General features: G+C 43.3%; 1 protein-coding gene across 1 annotated transcript in view; it reads left to right on the top strand.

Moving 5' to 3' along the window:
* The first annotated feature begins 5,843 nt into the window (after positions 1-5,843).
* The window catches only part of LOC132400411 (protein LEG1 homolog), a 35,178-nt gene continuing 22,137 nt past the window's right edge, over positions 5,844-18,884 (top strand). The window contains exons 1-2 of the mRNA XM_059981351.1: positions 5,844-6,171; positions 13,168-13,254. Coding sequence (XP_059837334.1) covers positions 5,844-6,171; positions 13,168-13,254 — 415 coding nt within the window. The remainder of the gene's footprint in view (positions 6,172-13,167; positions 13,255-18,884) is intronic.

An 18,884-nucleotide genomic window follows, 5' to 3' on the forward strand; every position in this document is an offset into this window, starting at 1 on the left:
TCTTTCTGGATTTTGGCTTCTCTGATGGCCAGTTTCATTTTCAAAACTGCTTTTTGTCTGGCGTAACGCAGTCGCACCTTGGCGGCTTCTGCCTTGGCTCTTACCTGTGTGGACTTACTTGATGTCGTTCTACTGCCCTTGTCGCAGGGCGCCATCGACTTGATCCCGGATCGAGCTGACATTGCAGCACTTGGAACACCTGATAACGCCTGGGTGGGCTTACTTGATGTCGGTTTACTGCCCTTGTCGCTAGGCGGCGTCGACTTGATGCTGGATTGAGCTGACATTGCAGCACTTGAAACACCTGATAATGCCGCTTTTTCACTGTAACGTTCTCCTTCGCGTGTCACTGATAATGCCGAATTTAACGTCGAGATAAACCAGTTAATAAGAACCAGATCGCAGTAAGATTAACCATTTACTGTTCACTCTTCACATTAACATATGGTGAAAACTGTTGATAAAACAATACAAGATTGATACAGTATTTGTTCCTTCCTTAATATCACATTTCAAGTGTAAATACTTGCAAAGGTGACTATAACTACATTACACTAAGGTGCAGTATACAGGGAGAGTTTACCTGCTCCATTGACTACTTTAAATACACTTCCATGCAAACTATCCGCGACTCTTTAACTAACGAAAGCATAAACATTATCTACCGTCGTTACTTCTAACAGGATCGGCATTAACATCTTAGTTCAATATATCGATTATCTATTAACTTACAGCGTTGCTCTCACTGTGATTTCTCATGCCTGCAAAACAACTTCTGCTCAGGTGAGCCTCGTGGTAAGCCCCCACCCTCGTGCTAATTTCAAACCGGTGTTTTCCCACAAGACGCGGCGAAACCGGATGTGACGTCATCGCATGCCGATATATTTTACATGCAATGAATATACTTTAAACACTTCTAATTCTAACTAGAAAATACTATTAATGAATTACTAAGCGAAAATATTATAAACTAAATAACTGTCGTAAAGACAGCACACTGGCCCTTATAAATCAGAGAATTGAGTATAGGAGTTGGGATGTAATGTTAAAATTGTACAAGCCATTGGTGAGGGCAAATTTGGTGTATTGTGTACAGTTCTGGTCATCAAATTATAGGAAAGATGTCAACAAAATAGAGAGAGTACAGAGGAGATTTACTAGAATGTTACTTGGGTTTCAGCACCTAAGTTACAGAGGAAGGTTGAACAAGTTAGGTCTTTATTCTTTGGAGCGTAGAAGGTTGAGGGGGGACTTGATAGAGGTATTTAAGATTATGAGGGGGTTGGATAGGGTTGACGTGGATAGGCTTTTTCCATTGAGAGCAGGGGAGATTCAAATAAGAGGACATGAATTGAGAGTTAAGGGGCAAAAGTTTAGGGGTAACGCGAGGGGTATCTTCTTTACTCAGAGAGTGGTAGCTGTGCGGAACGAGCTTCCAGTAGAAGTGGTAGAGGCAGGTTCGATTTTGTCATTTAAAAAAAATTGGATAGGTATATGGACAGGAAAGGAATGGAGGGTTATGGGCTGAGTGCAGGTCGGTGGGACTAGGTGAGAGTAAGTGTTCGGCACCGACTAGAAGGGCCAAGATGGCCTGTTTCTGTGCTGTCATTGTTATATATGCTTATATGTTATAAGTATAAATATGTGAATTCAAAGTCCAAAATTTATTATCAGTGTACATACATCTTTTTCTGTAGGCATACTTAGCAAATCTATAGAATAGTAACTGTAAACAGGATCAATGGACAACAAACTGTGCAAATGCAGATATAAATAAATAGCAATGAATAACCAGTGTGAAATTACAAGATAACGAGTCCTTAAAGTGAGACCATTGGTTGTGGGAACACCAGATTTGCATGATACGGAATATATTTGTTGTAAGGTTCTAATTAAAGATCAACCCGAGATGTTGAGGCTGCCAGTCTCATCACTTACTGTATGGTACCTGAACATTGCCATAATTTTCTGTTTTTAATTGCAGATTTCCATTTTCCTCTATATTTTCCATTGGATTCACAGAAGGAATAGTGGAAGCAGAGAAAGGGATAACTACTGGAGATGAAAATGAGCATGAGGCTCTTGAGTAGCATGTAGAATTAAGATTGATTAGAGACATTTCTCAATAAGTTAGAATGGACATGATGATAACTTTCTGTGCTATATTAATCTAAAGACTTTCTAAGCAAAACTAATTTATAGATGCATGCCAAGCAAAACTAATTCATAATTTAAACTAATTTATGTGATTTCATTTATGAGATAATTAAAACAAACACGTTAAGTGTTATAAATTTGTATTTGTTGGGAATTGAAGTGCTAAATTCAGTTAATATGCAGAAGTTAACTTCCATTGATCCATAAATTTAAAATGCAGGCGTAGATTTTTAATTTGCAGACCATATCTGTCAAAGACTATAAACTCACTGTTGAGTATAGGTTGGGAACATAGCAGCTGTTTAATTTCACTGACCTTAATCTGTACCTGCCTGTTACAGAAAAGGAGGATAAAGTTAACCAACATTTGGATCAGAGCAGGAGAGATGAAGGTCATTTATAGTGAAATAAAAAGAACATCATGAAGTAGAAAAGGCTACATTGTGGAAAGAAAAAAAGCATATTTGCAAGGTCAGGGATGTATTTTTCATTATTTCTAATATTGCTTATCCTCCTCCACTTCAAGGGGAATTTGGTAGCATGTTTTTTCAAAAATAAGTTCACATTTTTTGAACTGGACACAGTTCATGAACCTATACATCTATGAGATTGGGGCCGAGGGGTGAGATGCAGACACCCAAGGAATGAATGCTCACAACGACCTATAATCAGGGATATGGAGATCATTCAGCTGTCCAGTTGGCCGGGACTGAGCGGAGGCGAGCAGCCAGCATGGCAGCCAACCAATCAGAACAACGAGTCAGACCAATATAAACGTGAGCACTCAGCACTTACATTATTGATGTCACCTAGACTTGTAATGAAACATTTACAGCCTAACCTCCAGGCTCAGAAAGCAACCCTACAAACAAGCAGCCAATCCAGCTACCAATCTCTTCCATTTCAAATAAGTTTCCAAAATAATTTCAAAAGTCACTGGATGTACCCTTTAGAATACAGACAATTTTAGAGATATCTGGAGGCACACTATAAATAACGAGCATGAAATAACAAGATAAGGAGTTCTTAAAGTGAGAGCATTGGTTGTAGGAGCACCAGATGATTGGGGGAGCACCCCTTTTGTTCAAGGGCTGGATGGTTGCGGGGTAGTAACTGTTCTTGAACCTGCTGGTGTGAGTCCTGAGGCACTTGTACCTTCTGTCTGATGGCTGCAGCAAAAAAAGAGCACAGCCTGGGTGGTGTGGATCTCCAATGATAGATGCTCCTTTTCTACAGCAACATTTCATGTAGATGTGCTCAATGGTTTGGAGGGCTTTACCCGTAATGTACTGGGCCAAATCCACTACCTTTTGTAAGATTTTCTGTTCAAAGGCATTGGTGTTTCCATACCAGGCTGTAATGCAGCCAATCAATATAGGCAGCATTCACAAGAAAAGCAGAAATGAAACACAATTTTTACAAGAAAGAACACAATTAGAATAAAAGTAAGTCAATTTTAGTGCAAAGTGATCATAGTTTTGCTAAAATCTAATGGTTAGAGTTTTGCTGTTTGGATCAAGAAATTAGGAGATGAAGGGTGTTCAGTTTGAAAACGGGACAGTGGGATGATGTAATGGTCTTGTGAGTAGGATTATGTAATTGTCTCTTGACCATGGGGTAACGTTATGTCTCGTGATGGCATGTTCCAAATGGTATTTAAACCAAGCCCGCGGTCTGTGACGCAGTTCTCATTTTTATTTTTGTGCAACGTTGTTGTTCCTGGTCGGAGGTGTGGAGGCTCCACCGCTTTTGTTTGTTGCAACTTTATTTTTCCCTTACAGTCCCGTATCGGAGAGTGAAGGCATTACCGGAGTTATCCAAGTTCAAAGGATTGGATAAAGTTAACGTTGTTCAGCGTTTTGGGGAATGATAGACCTTTGTGACTTCATTCGGGAATTGTGACATGCACATTTGAGTTAAACCCCTGCAGGGTTGGGAAGGTTTGTGCAGTGACCACCCTCCGGTCAAAGGATCAGTTCCATTTATTTCCTCGTGATTTCTTCGAACAAGGCATCTCCCGGCTGTGGAATCGGCAGATCGTCGATACTTCAAAGGATTCATTTGTTTCGGGGAAGTCTCTCCTTAATGACTGTATAAATCACATGGAATTTTGAATTTACCACTTTAAGTCTGCGCTTAGATGAGAACTCGTTAAGAGCAGTTTCTAAGTTTGAATGTTTGTGCCACCTAACTGTTAACTTACGTTTAAGTTAGTCGTTTGTTTACTTTTCTAAGTTTGAGCAGAAGTTAATAAATCTCCGGATTTGTTTTAAACCCTGTCTCAGTTTCATGTTCATTGCTGCTGCATTCGTAACAAGGGAAATAGCTTTTCTTGAACCTGACGATTTGGGATTTCAGCCTTCTGCACTTCCTGCCTGATTATAGCTACAGGACTATAGCTTGGCTCAGATGGGAGGGATCTTTGATGATGCATATTGCCTGCTTGAGACCACCTCCAGATACTGCTGATGGTGGGGAGGGGTGTCCCTTTGATGTATTGAGCTGATTTCACTGCTTTCAGCAGCTTCTTAAGGCTGATTTATAGTTCTGCGTAGTAGCCTACACCGTAGCCTTCGTAAGTGGCCTGCACTGTTGTGAGCATTTATACCTGTGCGTCGGCGTGTCTGTGTCGCTCTGCAATTCACCGCCAAAATGCTAGTTGGCGATGGGGTTTCTAATGGCGACTGAGTGCATCATGTTGGAATTGACGCTAATAAATGTTGAACAGGGGTTTATTGCTGCTTTTATTGAAATGATACTGCAAAGCAGAAAAGAAAGAAGACGTCGGAGGAGATGGTATGGAACGGATTGAGGCAGGAGGAGGGTGAATTTTCTGTGCTTCTCCGGCCACTGAGAGACATGGACGAGGAAATGCATTTCAAATATTTTCAGATGTCGGCAGGTAGATTTGACGATTTGGTTCATTGTCTCCAACCATTTATTTCGCATCAGTGTACACACAGTATGCCTACAGACAGGAGGAAATGCGATGCTACCAAGCGGACCGATCACAGTTGTTTCGGTCTGCGTCGCCATGACGCACAGTTACATTTTTGGAGAGGTGCGCGTCAGGCTATGGCGTAGGGTAGGTCGTAAAGTACAGAGTAGATTACGTGGCCAAGCCATACACACGGTGTTCATTCGATGCAGAAGTATGAATCAGCTTTTACGTTCTTGTTTATTTAAATTACAGCATCAAACCGTGATGCACCCAATCAGAATAGTCTCAACACTGCATCTGCAAAACTTTGTTGAAGGGTTCAGTGATTAGCCAAACCCCCTTAGCATCCTAAGAAAGTAAAAATACTGATGCACTTTCCTTACGAGTGCATCTACGTCTGCTGGGCCCAGGACAGGTAATCCAATATGTTGAAGCCTAGGAGTTTACAGCTGCTGACTCTTTCTCCAGCCAATTCCCCCAATGCAAACTGGCCCATGTTTACTCTCCTTCAGATCGATTTCTTAGTCTTGCAATGATCTTACAAAGTCTCTTTAGGTCGATGTCATAGGTTGATTTGTTGATTATTAAGCTCCCAGATGAGTTAGGCCAAAACCTTTTCCCATTGCTGGGAAATGAAACACTTGTGAACTAGTTTGGTTATCTGAAAACTCGAGGTCCACATCAGCAGAGGAGATCTTGGAGCATATATAAATGGATTTCAGACCACTGTGCGAAGACACCTAAAATGACTCGATTTACTTTAGCTTTTAAAACATTTGCCTTTGTGCTTCTAACTTCACTACTGACAAATAATCTTACTGCACATGGACAGAAGAGAGGGCGAGGAAATAGCAATTACCCACCACTTTGGGATGATGTCCCTGGTTCACTGGCTGGTTTCGTTAGCGTCCGTAACAAAACTGTGATCAATCCTTGGAATTACATCGAACGGATGGGAATGTATAAAATACTACTGAGTGTCACCGCTAAGTACATGAGTAATCTTGGACCCAGCAACACTGGAAATGCATTATGGGGGCTGCCTCTGCAACATGGCTGGCAGTTTATTACAGGTATGAGATTAATTGCATGTGCACTTGTGCCAAATTCATGTCTTTTTCTAATTTCTCTAATTATCTAAAACAACTGATTGCTAAATATTTTCAATCGACTTCATGAAAATTTATTTCATTCCCTATAGCATGCAGCACTTTTGCTAAACTAAGCCAATTAATCCCAGCACTGCCACAGGGACAGAGCAACAAAATTAAAGTGCTAGCAAAGTAAGAATTTCTATTGTAAAGCACGACAAATTGAAATACAGATCTGAGATGTCACGGTACATAGATATTGGATGAAAATATGTGTAGAGTTCTTTGTGTATTCAAAAGGGATCCTCACAGGGAGGGGGGAAATGGACAGAGAGTTCCTGCACACTTTGTAACAAGAGATTACAAGGTCGAATTTAAAATGCTGGAGGAACTCAGCAGGTCAGGCAGCATCTGTGGAGAGGAATAAACAGTCCTTCATCAGGACCGGAAAGGAAGAGGGAAGAAGCCAGAATAAGAAGGTGGGTGGGAGGGAGGAGGAGAACAAGCTGGCAGGTGATAGGTGAAACCGGGTGAGGAAGGAAGGAGAAATCTCTTTTTTTTTGTGATTGGATGGTTGGATGGAGAAAAAGGCATTGATGGAAGTGGTCCTCTAATCTATGTCGGGTCTCATCGATGCAGATCATGCTGCACCAGGAGCTCTGGAGATGTTAGTGGACCCCGACAGACTTGCAGTGGCATTGCCTCAACTGGAAGGACTGCTTGAGGCCCTGAATGTTGGTGAGGGACGAGGGGTAGGGGCAAATGGAGCACTTGTCTCACTTACAGGGATAAGTGCCGGGGGAAGATCAGTGGGGAGTGTTGTTGCATGAGCAAAGTCAACAGGGAGAAGTACTGATGGATGTGAAGCATTCTCTTATTCAACAAAATGAGATACAGCTGGTATCATATGAAGACCCTTCCAGAAGAAGAAGGTTTGCTTGACCCAACACTGTATGACATTTTATATGCTAAGTTCAAAGAACAATTCAGGCTGAAGATCGAAGAATAATTCTATATTTACAATACCTCCTTAGAGGTACATAACCACTCTCACACATCTCTCTTTGCATCCACATGAGAGACACCCAAGTAATGAATTTAATCAGCATTGTCTGGTCTTCCAATTAACTGTCGTTCATGGCTCTTAGGAACCCATTGTTCAGAGCTGCATTTTAGATTTAACCCACAGTTCATATTCGCATTGAGAAATTGCACTCGAACAGGCTGCTTCAGGAGTGGCCGAGGTACCAGGAACCAGCTCTTCAACATGCACCTAATAATGGAGAAAATGAGAGAGGTCAATACCACCCCCCCCCCCCCCCCGTACATCTGCTTCATAGATTACTCAAAAGCATTTGACTGTGTCAAATACACCAAACTGTGGACGACAATGATTCAACTGGGAGTGGCACCACACTTACTGGCTCTTCTAGAAACACTGTATGCTACGCAATCCTCCAGCCTTCGGACCACATCTGGTGAGACTGAATGGGAAAGGAGTCCGCCAAGGCTGCATCCTTTCTCCACACCTTTTTAACATCTACACTCAGATGATCTTGAGACTGGCAATTCCAGACAACACTGGCATTAAAACAGGAGGAAGAACCGTCAGTAACTTGAGATACACCGATGACACAGCCCTGATAGCCACAGCAGGAGAAGGCCTACAAGCACCACTCAATAATGTTGCAAGAGTCTCTGCTGAATTTGGATTGCTGATAAATGGCAAAAAGACCAAAGTTATAGTGATAAGTAAAACGGCAATTCAAGCTGACATCTATGATGGAAATGACAAGATCGAACAAGTGTCCCCCTTTATATACCTTGGTGCAGAACTAAATGACACAAACAAATGCAGCAAGGAAATAAGGCGAAGGCTAGCAATGACAAGCACAAGCACCACCGAACTCTGGAACATCTGGAAAGATAGATCTCTGAGCACTGATGCCAAGATACACCTCCTCAAGAGTCTCGTCTGGCCAGTAACCCTATATGGCTGTGATAAAAAGCAGCTGATGAAAAGAAGTTGGCAGCATTTGAGATGTGGACATACAGGCGGATCCTCAGGGTATCATATGTTGAAAGGAGATCCAACAATTTCATCCTAGAAAAGACTGGCACGAAACCAATACTTCTGGAAACCATTAACCAAGGGAAACTTCTCTAGAACTGATGACACACTGGAACGCGCTGTGCTTGAAGGCAAAGTAGAAGGAAGCCGCTTCTGAGGCAGACAGAGAACAACCTAGATCGACAACATCAAGAAGTGGACCAGCCTCATCGCCAAAGATGCACGAGGTTTGACTGCTGACAGATCGCAGTGGAAGGAAGTGGTCGCCAAGGCTTTGGCAGAGTATGTCACTTAATGATGATGATTCGCATCCGAAGACTGGTGACTGAAGTCAGTTGCTGAAGTTATTTGCTATATGTGCTAACCCCTCTAACAAGGAGGAAACATAGAAACATAGAAAATAGGTGCAGGAATAGGCCATTCGGCCCTTCGAGCCTGCAGCGCCATTCAGTATGATCATGGCTGATCTTCCAACTCAGAACCCTGTACCTGCTTTCTCTCCATGCCCCCTGATCCCTTTAGCCACAAGGGCCATATCTAACTTCCTCTTAAATATAGCCAATGAGCCAGCCTCAACTGTTTCCTGTGGCAGAGAATTCCACAGATTCACCACTCTCTGTGTGAAGAAGTTTTTCCTCATCTCAGTCCTAAAAGGCTTCCCATTTATCCTTAAATTGTGACCCCTCGTTCCTGTGACCCCAACATCGGAACCAATCTTCCTGCATCCAGCCTGTCCAATCCCTTTAGAATTTTATACGTTTTAATAAGATACCCCCTCAAACTTCTAAATTCCAGTCAGTATAAGCCTAGTCGATCCAGTCTTTCTTCATATGAAAGTCCTGCCATCCCAGGAATCAATTTGGTGAACCTTCTTTGTACTCCCTCTATGGCAAGAATGTCTTTCCTCAGATTAGGGGACCACATCTGCACACAATACTCTAGGTGCGGTCTCACCAAGGCCTTGTGCCACTGCAGTAGAACCTCCCTGCTCCTGTACTCAAATCCTTTTGCTATGAATGCCAACATACCATTTGCCTTTTTCACCGCCTACTGTACCTACATGTCCACCTTCAATGACTGGTGTACAATGTCACCCAGGTCTCATTGCACCTCCCCTTTTCCTAATCAGCCACCGTTCAGATAATAATCTGTTTTCCTGTTCTTGCGACCAAAGTGGATAACCTCACAATTATCCACATTAAATTGCATCTGCCATGAACTTGCCCACTCACCTAAACTATCCAAGTCACCTTGCATCCTCTTAGCATCCTCCTCACAGCTAACACCGCTGCCCAGCTTTGCGTCATCCACAAACTTGGAGATGCTGCATTTAATTCCCTCGTCTAAATCTTTAATATATATTGTAAACAACTGGGGTCCCAGCACTGAGCCTTGCAGTACCCCACTAGTCATTGCCTGCCATTCTGAAAAGGTCCTGTTTACTCCCACTCTTTGCTTCCTGTCTGCCAACCAATTCTCTATCCACATCAATACCATATCCCGAATACCGTGCGCTTTAAGTTTGCACACGAATCTCCTGTGTGGGACCTTGTCAAAAGCCTTTTGAAAATCTAAATATACCACATCACTGGCTCTCCCCTATCCACTCTACTAGTTACATCTTCAAAAAATTCTATAAGATTCGCCAGACATGATTTTCCTTTCAGAAATCCATGCTGACTTTGTCCGATGATTTCACCTCTTTTCAAATGTGCTGTTATCAGATCTTTGATAACTGACTCTAGCATTTTCCCCACCACCGATGTCAGACTAACCGGTCTATAATTCCCCAGTTTTTCTCTCTCTCCTTTTTTAAAAAGTTTGGTTACATTAGCCACCCTCCAATCCTCAGGAACTAATCCAGAATCTAGTGTTTTGAAAAATTATCACTAATGCATCCACTATTTCTTGGGCTACTTCCTTAAGCACTCTGGGATGCAGACCATCTGGCCCTGGGGATTTATCTGCCTTTAATCCCTTCAATTTACCTAACACCACTTCCCTATTAACATGTATTTCCCTCAGTTCCTCCATCTCACTAGACCCTCGGTCCCCTACTATTTCCAGAAGATTATTTATGTCCTCCTTAGTGAAGGCAGAACCAAAGTAGTTATTCAATTGGTCTGTCATGTCCTTGTTCCCTATGATCAATTCACCTCTTTCTGACTGTAAGGGACCTACATTTGTCTTGACCAATCTTTTTCTTTTCACATATCTATAAAAGCTTTTACAGTCAGTTTTTATGTTCCCTGCCAGCTTTCTCTCATAATCTTTTTTTCCCTTTCCTAATTAAGCCCTTTGTCCTCCTCTGCTGGTCTCTGAATTTCTCCCAGTCCTCAGGTGTGCCACTTTTTTTTGCTAATTTATAAGTTTCTTCTTTGGACTTGATACTATCCCTAATTACCCTTTCAGCCACGGGTGCACTACCTTCCCTGGTTTATTCTTTTGCTAAACTGAGATGAACAATTGTTGTAGTTCATCTATGCGATCTTTAAATGCTTGCCATTGCATATCCACCATCAACCCTTTATCATTTGTCAGTCTATCTTAGCTAATTCACGTCTCATACCTTCAAAGTTACCCTTCTTTAAGTTCAGGACCTTTGTTTCGGAATTAACTATGTCACTCTCCATCTTAATGAAGAATTCCACCATATTATGGTCACTCTTACCCAAGGGGCCTTGCACGACAAGATTGCTAACTAACCCTTCCTCATCGCTCAATACCCAATCTAGAATGGCCTGCTCTCTAGTTGGTTCCTCAACATGTTGGTACAGAAAACCATCCCGCATACATTCCAAGAAATCCTCTTCGTCAGCACCCTTACCAATTTGGTTCACCCAATCTATATGTAGATTGAAGTCACCCATTATAACTACTGTTCCTTTATTGCACACATTTCTAATTTCCTGTTTAATGCCATCCCCAACCTCACTACTACTGTTAGGTGGCCAGTACACAACTCCCGCCAGCGTTTTCTGCCCCTTAGTGTTATGCAGCTCTACCCATATTGATTCCACATCCTCCAGGCTAATGTCCTTCCTTTCTATTGCATTAATCTCCTCTCTAACCAGCAATGCTACCCCACCTCCTTTTCTTTCCTGTCTATCCCTCCTGAATATTGAATATCCCTGGATGTTCAGCTCCCATCCTTGGTCACCCTGGAGCCATGTCTCTGTGATCCCAACTATATCATATTCATTAATAACTATCTGCACATTCAATTCATCCACCTTGTTACGTATGCTCCTTGCATTGACACACAAAGCCTTCAGGCTTGTTTTTAAAACACTCTTAGCCCTCATACAATTATGTTGAAAAGTGGCCCTTTTTGCTTTTTGCCCTGGATTTGCCTGCCTGTCACTTTTACTTTTCACCTTACTACTTTTTGCTTCTACCCTCATTTTACACCCCTCTGTCTCTCTGCACTTGTTCCCATCCCCCTGCCACATTAGTTTAAATCCTCCTGGACAGCAGTAGCAAACGCTCCCCCGAGGACATTGGTTCCGGTCCAGCCCAGGGCCATCCTGTTTATACTGGTCCCACCTCCCCCAGAACTGGTTCCAATGCCCCAGAAATTTGAATCCCTCCCCCTTGCACCATTTTTCAAGCCACGTATTCATCTGAAATATCCTCCTATTTCTACTCTGACTAGCACATGGCACTGGTAGTAATCCAGAGATTATTACCTATGTGGTCCTACTTTTTAGTTTATCTCCTAACTCCCTAAATTCACCTTGTAGGACCTCATCCCATTTTTCACCTATATCGTTGGCACTACGACCACTGGCTGTTCATCCTCCCAATCCAGAATGTCCTGCAGCCGCTCAGAGACATCCTTGACCCTTGCACCAGGGAGGCAACATACCATCCTGGAGTCTCGTTTGCGGCCACAGAAACGCCTATCTATTCCCCTTACAATTGAATCCCCTATCACTATAGCTCTCCCACTCCCTTTCCTTCCCTCCTGTGCTGCAGAGCCACCCATGGTGCAATGAACTCGGCTGCTGCTGCTTTCCCCTGATGAGACATCTCCCCCAGCAGTATCCAAAACAGTATATCTGTTTAGGAGGGAGATGACCTCAGGAGACTCCTGCACTACCTGCCTACTGCTACGCTGTCTAGTGGCCACCCTTTCCCTTTCTGCCTGTGTAGCCTTTACCTGCGGTGTGGCCAGCTCACTGAACGTGCTATTCACGACTTTCTCAGCATCGCGGATGCTCCAGTATGAATCCAATCGCAGCTCCAGACGCTCAATGCGGTCTGCCGGAAGCTGCAGTTGGACACACTTCCTGCACACAAAGTCATCAGGGACACTGGAAGTATCCCTGATTTCCTGCATGCTGCAGGATGAACAAACCACGGGGCCGATCTCAGCTGCCATGACCTACCCAATACTTGCCTCAACTTTTGAAACTTTCTCCTTTTAAAGGAACTTACCCAGCCTTACCTCACTTGGAGTGAAGCTCGTCCTCAGCCTCTGGAGACAAAGCCTTCCTTCTCTGTCTCCCACTACTCCATCGCCCGCTACAACGTTGCCCGCTCCATCTAACAGTTGTCTTTAAATCCTCCTGCTGCCTCACGGTTCAACTTACACACGCTTGCGCAGTCGTGCCCCCGTTAAACTGCCGAAGGAACACAGACAGTGACCTACATGAGTTTATCCATATTCTGCTTTAGCACCTCCTTGGGTATCACTAATTATAATTATGAGCTAGAGTTTATCTGGCCACCTTTCTGAACCTTTTGCACAGGGCTCTGGGCAAGGAAGCAGTTTAGTTATTTAAATCTACGTCTTAAAAATGCGTTTGCCTTATCGTTATAATCTTCAATGAATAAATCATTTGTATGATTGTTCAGTTATTTTAAAGCTTATTTACTGTTGAATATCTGTCATATTATATTAGGTAGGTTAGCAGACCCATCCAACGACTCATCCTGCGGTCAAAAGTTTGGTGACCCACTGTGCATCTCCACAAGAAGCTGGTGGTCTTGTAAGTAACATACTTCTGTTGACTGCTTTAGCAAATGTGCATGGAAGAATCAAATATTCTATGATGCTTATACGGTCATTAGATGATTTCATATTAAAACATGATTCTGAGTAGCTACATTGCAAAGATTAATTCAAATTGTGTGACATGATTCTGTGATTCCATGGCTCTTAGACAATATGTCACTTTTAAACTGTGCAGAGTTGTTGATTCAGAATAATTCTGATTGGTCCAGTATTTGTTGGATAAACTCCCAAACAGTTTGCATCCACTGATACCCAAAGAGGTGCTGAAGCAAAGCGTGGGATTGTCGGTGTACAAGTAGAAATTAATACTCCATTACCGTGCTCCCGAAGAACACCACATACTCTATAATGATTAAAACCAAATCGATGTCCTGCCATTAACCTCAGCCCCGGATGTTGAATTCAGACATGATGATAGCACATAAACATGAGAAAGTCAGCAGATGCTGGAAATCCACAGCAACAGACACAAAATGCTGGAGTCAGGCAGCATCTATGGAAATGAATAAGCAGTCAAAGTTTCAGGCTGAGACCTTCTTCAGGACTGGAGATGAATAAAAAAAAGTAAGGGAAGGGGAAGGAGGATAGCTAGAACGTGATAGGTGAACCAGGTGGGTGAGAAAGATAGTGGGCTAGAGAGGAAGGAATCTGATCGAGGAGAGTGGACCATAGGAGAATGGTAACATAACCTGCTGTCTCAATATTCTCAATGTGGTAAGGGCCTCCGTTGGTCAAAGTTGACCATGGAGATTGCGTCCTAGCTGTCTAGATATGCAAGTCTGGCCAGTACGATATGGAGAGCAAGCTGTTGCCCATGTAGCAAACTCCCCCTCTCCATGCATCTGATGAACCCAAAGGAACGGCAGAGACCGATACAGTTTGGTACCAGAAACATCATGGGAGTTGCCAGTCAACATTAAACTCAATGTAGGACTGCCTTAGGGACTCCAGCTCTGGATTTTTCCCTCAGGGCTTACTCCCGAAGCTTTCCTCATAAGAGGTTATAGCCACAGCTTTGAGATCAGTTTTCCTTCTCCTAGATTAGCTATCAACCATGGGTAACGATCCCCAGCTGCCCGAAGCGACCGGTTTTAAGGTGGCAGTAACCCCCCCTCCCCTTTGCCCCTTCTCCTGTCAGTAGAAATGGTTCCCCCAGGCTTAGTAGCTAAACCACACATGAAGGCCAGGAGCTGAACTTGGTGGTCAGAAGCTCTTTGAGGTGCATGCCATCTGGAGCATTTAATAGGTAGAGGGAGCTTGTCCCCAATACCACCCTCCGGTTATAACAACATTAAGGAACTATATTCTCAGTAATCTTTGGATATTGGTAGGCCATTTAGAACAGAGTTGAGGAAAAACTTTTTCACCCAGAGAGTTGTGGATCTATGGAATGCTCTGCCTCCGAAGGCAGTGGAGGCCAATTCTCTGGATGCTTTCAAGAAAGAGCTACATTGAGCTCTTAAAGATAGCGGAGTCAAGGGATCTGGGGAGAAGGCAGGAACGGGGTGCTGATTGTGGATGATCAGCCATGATCACATTGAATGGTGGTGCTGGCTCGAAGGGCTGAATGGCCTACTCCTGCACCTATTGTCTATTGTCTATGCTGAATGAGAGAGTCATCCCACAGCTCAAGGTGATACTTTCAGCCTATGCTTGTATCTGCATCGCTATCATCCACTGATAGAAACAACCTGCCGGGCGGAGTGGAAGGAATTCACACTGGGAGTTTAATGGAATGCCAAGAGGTTTCATGGCATAAGTTCAAAGGTAAGGGGGCCTCCTGGTGAATAGGTACCTCCTACTACCTTTGTTCAGCTGACAAATCAGTACTCATCCATGTTGAACATCACTTGGAAGAAGCATTAATGTCAGCAAAACCACAGAATGTGCCCAGCATGGTTTCAGTAGCATCATTAATGAGCAGACTGTCCAAGTCCTAAAGGATGCAGCTCTCAGTTTGGGTCTGCAGCTGATCAGTGAGGAAACCACTGATCCTACAAGTCCTTCTCTTGCCCAACGCACCAGATCTAACTGCTGTCCACGACTGCAGTGGTAGGAATGGTTCCTATGCAGTCTGTGTTCATACAAAGGGAATTGTCAGTTGTGTTGGGTGACCTTGGTGAGTGAGATGAATTGCGGGTTGTCAGGAGCAGTCGATTTGTATTTTAACACAACCTGTAATCTTGCGGCATCTCCCTCACTAGTCAAGTCAAAGTTCAACACTGCCTAAATTATGAATGTAATAAAAATGGCCAGAACCAATGGGAATGCAGTTAAGTATGTGGTGGGACCTTGGTGAAGCTCCAATTGGAGGACAATGGGTGTGTTAAATGTCAGAAACAGCATCCTGTAAACTGGCCACAAGAGATCCTGAAGATGCTGGAATTGGAGAGCAACGCACACAAAATGCTTGAGGAACTCAGCAGCAGCTATGGAGAGGAATAAACAGTCGATGCTTTGGGCAAAGACCTTTTATCAAGTCTATAGACTGGAAACATGCAAGCAAATGACTAGATCAAACCGCTGCATATCCTCCACACCCACTTGTGAATGAGAGTGGCTAACTAAACTAATTAGCTACTAATCAAGCACAGTTACATTAACACCCTCAAAGATAGTGGAGCCCAGCCCATTATGACTGCGTGCAAACATTTTCAGACAGAAGCGCTGAACACATGCAAAAAGGTTCAAGTTAAGTACTTGTAATTAGAGTGTATACAAGTGCCAAGTAATGTCCATCTCCAACACGTAAGAGTATATAACTAAACCACTTGAAATTTCACACCTTTCTGCCTGCCGTTAGCACCCTGCAGGTTACCATTGATCAGAAACTGAACCGGTTACTCGCACAAATACACTGGCTTCAGGGGTGGTTGAAGTGCACCTTGCTCCACATACAATCCAGTTATCACCCATTGTGCTGCAGTGAATACCCACTTAGCGGCCACAGTTGTAAATACTTCCCACTGTGCGATTTCACATTATGAGGGGACGGCTGCAGACTAAAAGCTGGAATGTATGTACGATCTTACAACAGAATTGCTACCCACATGACATAGACTACAATAGGAATAAAACAACATCAGATGTCTAACTCGCATCTCCACAAAACAGATTGTTTACTCCCATTTGAAGGAAGGTCTACAAGTGCCTGGTGGGCAAAGGAAACACTTCAAAGATAACAACAAAAAGAGAGACTGAACAACCAGAAGACCCAACTTCAGCCACCACTTACTCTTCCCACACTGCATGTGGATCCTGGATCAGTCTCTACAAACACCTGAGGACCCACCAATAGACAACCCCTTAGGAGAACATCATACTTGACTCAAGAGTTTACATGCTTGGCTGCTGGAGCAGGCGTAGAGGTGATTCGAAGTGGCAGAACTGGGGCGAGGCAGAGTCAAAGTGGCGGTACCCAGGCCCAAGAGTGAGGAACAAGCAGAGTTTTGGCCGAATTGAACACAGGGCCAAATTGAAAAAGCCAGGTATGGGCCGAATAGAGGCAGTGAGCTCCAGGCCCGAGAACATAGCTAAGTGGAAGGGGCCAGGTCCGAGAGCAAGAATCGACCCACTGTTAGGCCGATTTAGCGCCGAGCCAGATTGAAAAGGTCAGGGTGTCAGGGCTGGAGGTGAGTGACAGGCAGGAGTTCAGCCCACTGCTCCACACTCATCTCCACACCGAACTGAGGCTGCAGCCTGCAACTAACTGGCTGCTGGATCGGCTACTATGATGACTAGTTTCGTGGTTGTGGACTCACTTTTGCGAATTTCAATTCTGAATGCTATTTGCTTCTTTTTATTGTTTATATGATGTTTTCTGCACGTCGGGTGTATGATCGTCTTCTTTTTAAAATGAGATTTATTGGGTTTCTTTGCTTGGTGGCTGCCTGTAAGGAGACTAATCTGTCCAATCTCGAAGCTCCTTGCTGTTTCAGTTGGCAACAGGCTGAACTGTTTATTCTACACTTCCCTCCATAGATCTGGTTTCAGGGGTCTATGTGAGATCTCAGATTCCTGCTCATGATTTGTCATCGCATGAACAAAGTTCCAATATACAAAAAGGAAGTCATCCACCTTGCGCTGTAAATGTAACCACAAGCTCGGCTAGCTCGCGTTCATCCAGGGGAAAACAGCCTCTGGCCCTGCCAAACTGAGAATTCACGTTTGTGTGGATGTGTGTAATGTACCGCCCAGTTACAAACCCACAACGCAAAATATCAGACGGTATGCCATATGCAATTAAATGATTGAACTTTATGAATCTTAATCTGAATTAGTAATGAAAATTTAAAAAGGGCCCATTTCAAGGAAAAGTCAAAAGTGCACATTGGAGCTCACTCAGTAGTCATTCTTCCACCGTGGATCTCCTCCGAACATCGCTGACCTTCGGGCCCTCAGATCCCAGTCTACTCCATCCAGTGGTCTACCAGCTCTCTCCACACGTGTCTTCCCTCTTCATCTCTCCTCAACCAAAGACCACGAAAAGTATCCTTCCAGGTCCACAAGACAGACTGGCTGACATGCATATTGCAGTCCTGGTATCTCTAGTCACAACCCAAACATTGCTGCTACAGAGAAACCGTTACCTCAGCAGTGAACATTACAGAGAAACCATTTCGTTAGCAGTGAATCCTTTCAGCGAGATACATAAAGAAATGTCATCCTTATCCCTCTTTTTAATGGACTTTTTGAAGGTTTGGATAAACCTTTCGCTAACCCTTTTTGTTGCTGGGTGGTGAGGAGCAGACTTAAAATGCCTGATGTCAATTTTCTTCATGAACAGTCAGAATTCTTCTGATGTGTATTGTGGTCCATTAACAAGCAAGTTTATTTGTATAGCACCTTCCAAACACAAGGCAGTTCAAAGTGCTTTACATACAACAAGATATAAACAATCAAATATCAAATTTCAGAATATATAAGAGAATAAAATCACACAAAAATAGATATGATAAAGAGAATTTACAGAGCAGGAGATTCAAATTAAAAGCTACAGCAAAAAGAAAAGATTCAAGCCTCAATTTGAAAGAGCTTAAAGTTGGGCAGACCAGATCCACTAGAAGGTCATTCCAGATATGTGGAGCATAGTAACTAAAAGCTGCTTCACCATGTTTAGTTTTGACCCTGAGGACTGTAAGCAGACTCGCCCCAGACAACCTGAGAACTCGGGAAGGTTCATAATGCAGCAGGAGATCGGAAATGTAGTTTGGTCTTAGGCCTTTCTGTGCTTTATAAACCAGTAGTAATATTTTGAAGTTAATCCTCTGACGGACAAGAAGCCAGTGTAGCGACCTGAGACTGAAGTGTTGTGTTCTACTTTCTTGATCTTAGTGAGGACTCTAGCAGAAGCGTTCTGAATGAACTGCACCTGTCTGAAGGATTTTTTACAGAGACCTCTGAAAACACCATTACAGTGGTCAAGCCTACTAAAAATAAATGTATGGATGAGCTTTTCTAGATATTGCTGAGACATAAGCCCTTAAACTTTCACTGTATATTTAAGATGGTAAGTAGGCTGACTTCGTAATTGTCTTAATGTGGCAGCTAAAATTTAAGAACTAGACAATCACAACGCCAAGTTTTCTGGCTTGGTTTGTGGTC

This window comes from Hypanus sabinus, chromosome 10 (genome assembly GCF_030144855.1).
Source record: "Hypanus sabinus isolate sHypSab1 chromosome 10, sHypSab1.hap1, whole genome shotgun sequence".
NCBI lineage: Eukaryota > Metazoa > Chordata > Chondrichthyes > Myliobatiformes > Dasyatidae > Hypanus > Hypanus sabinus.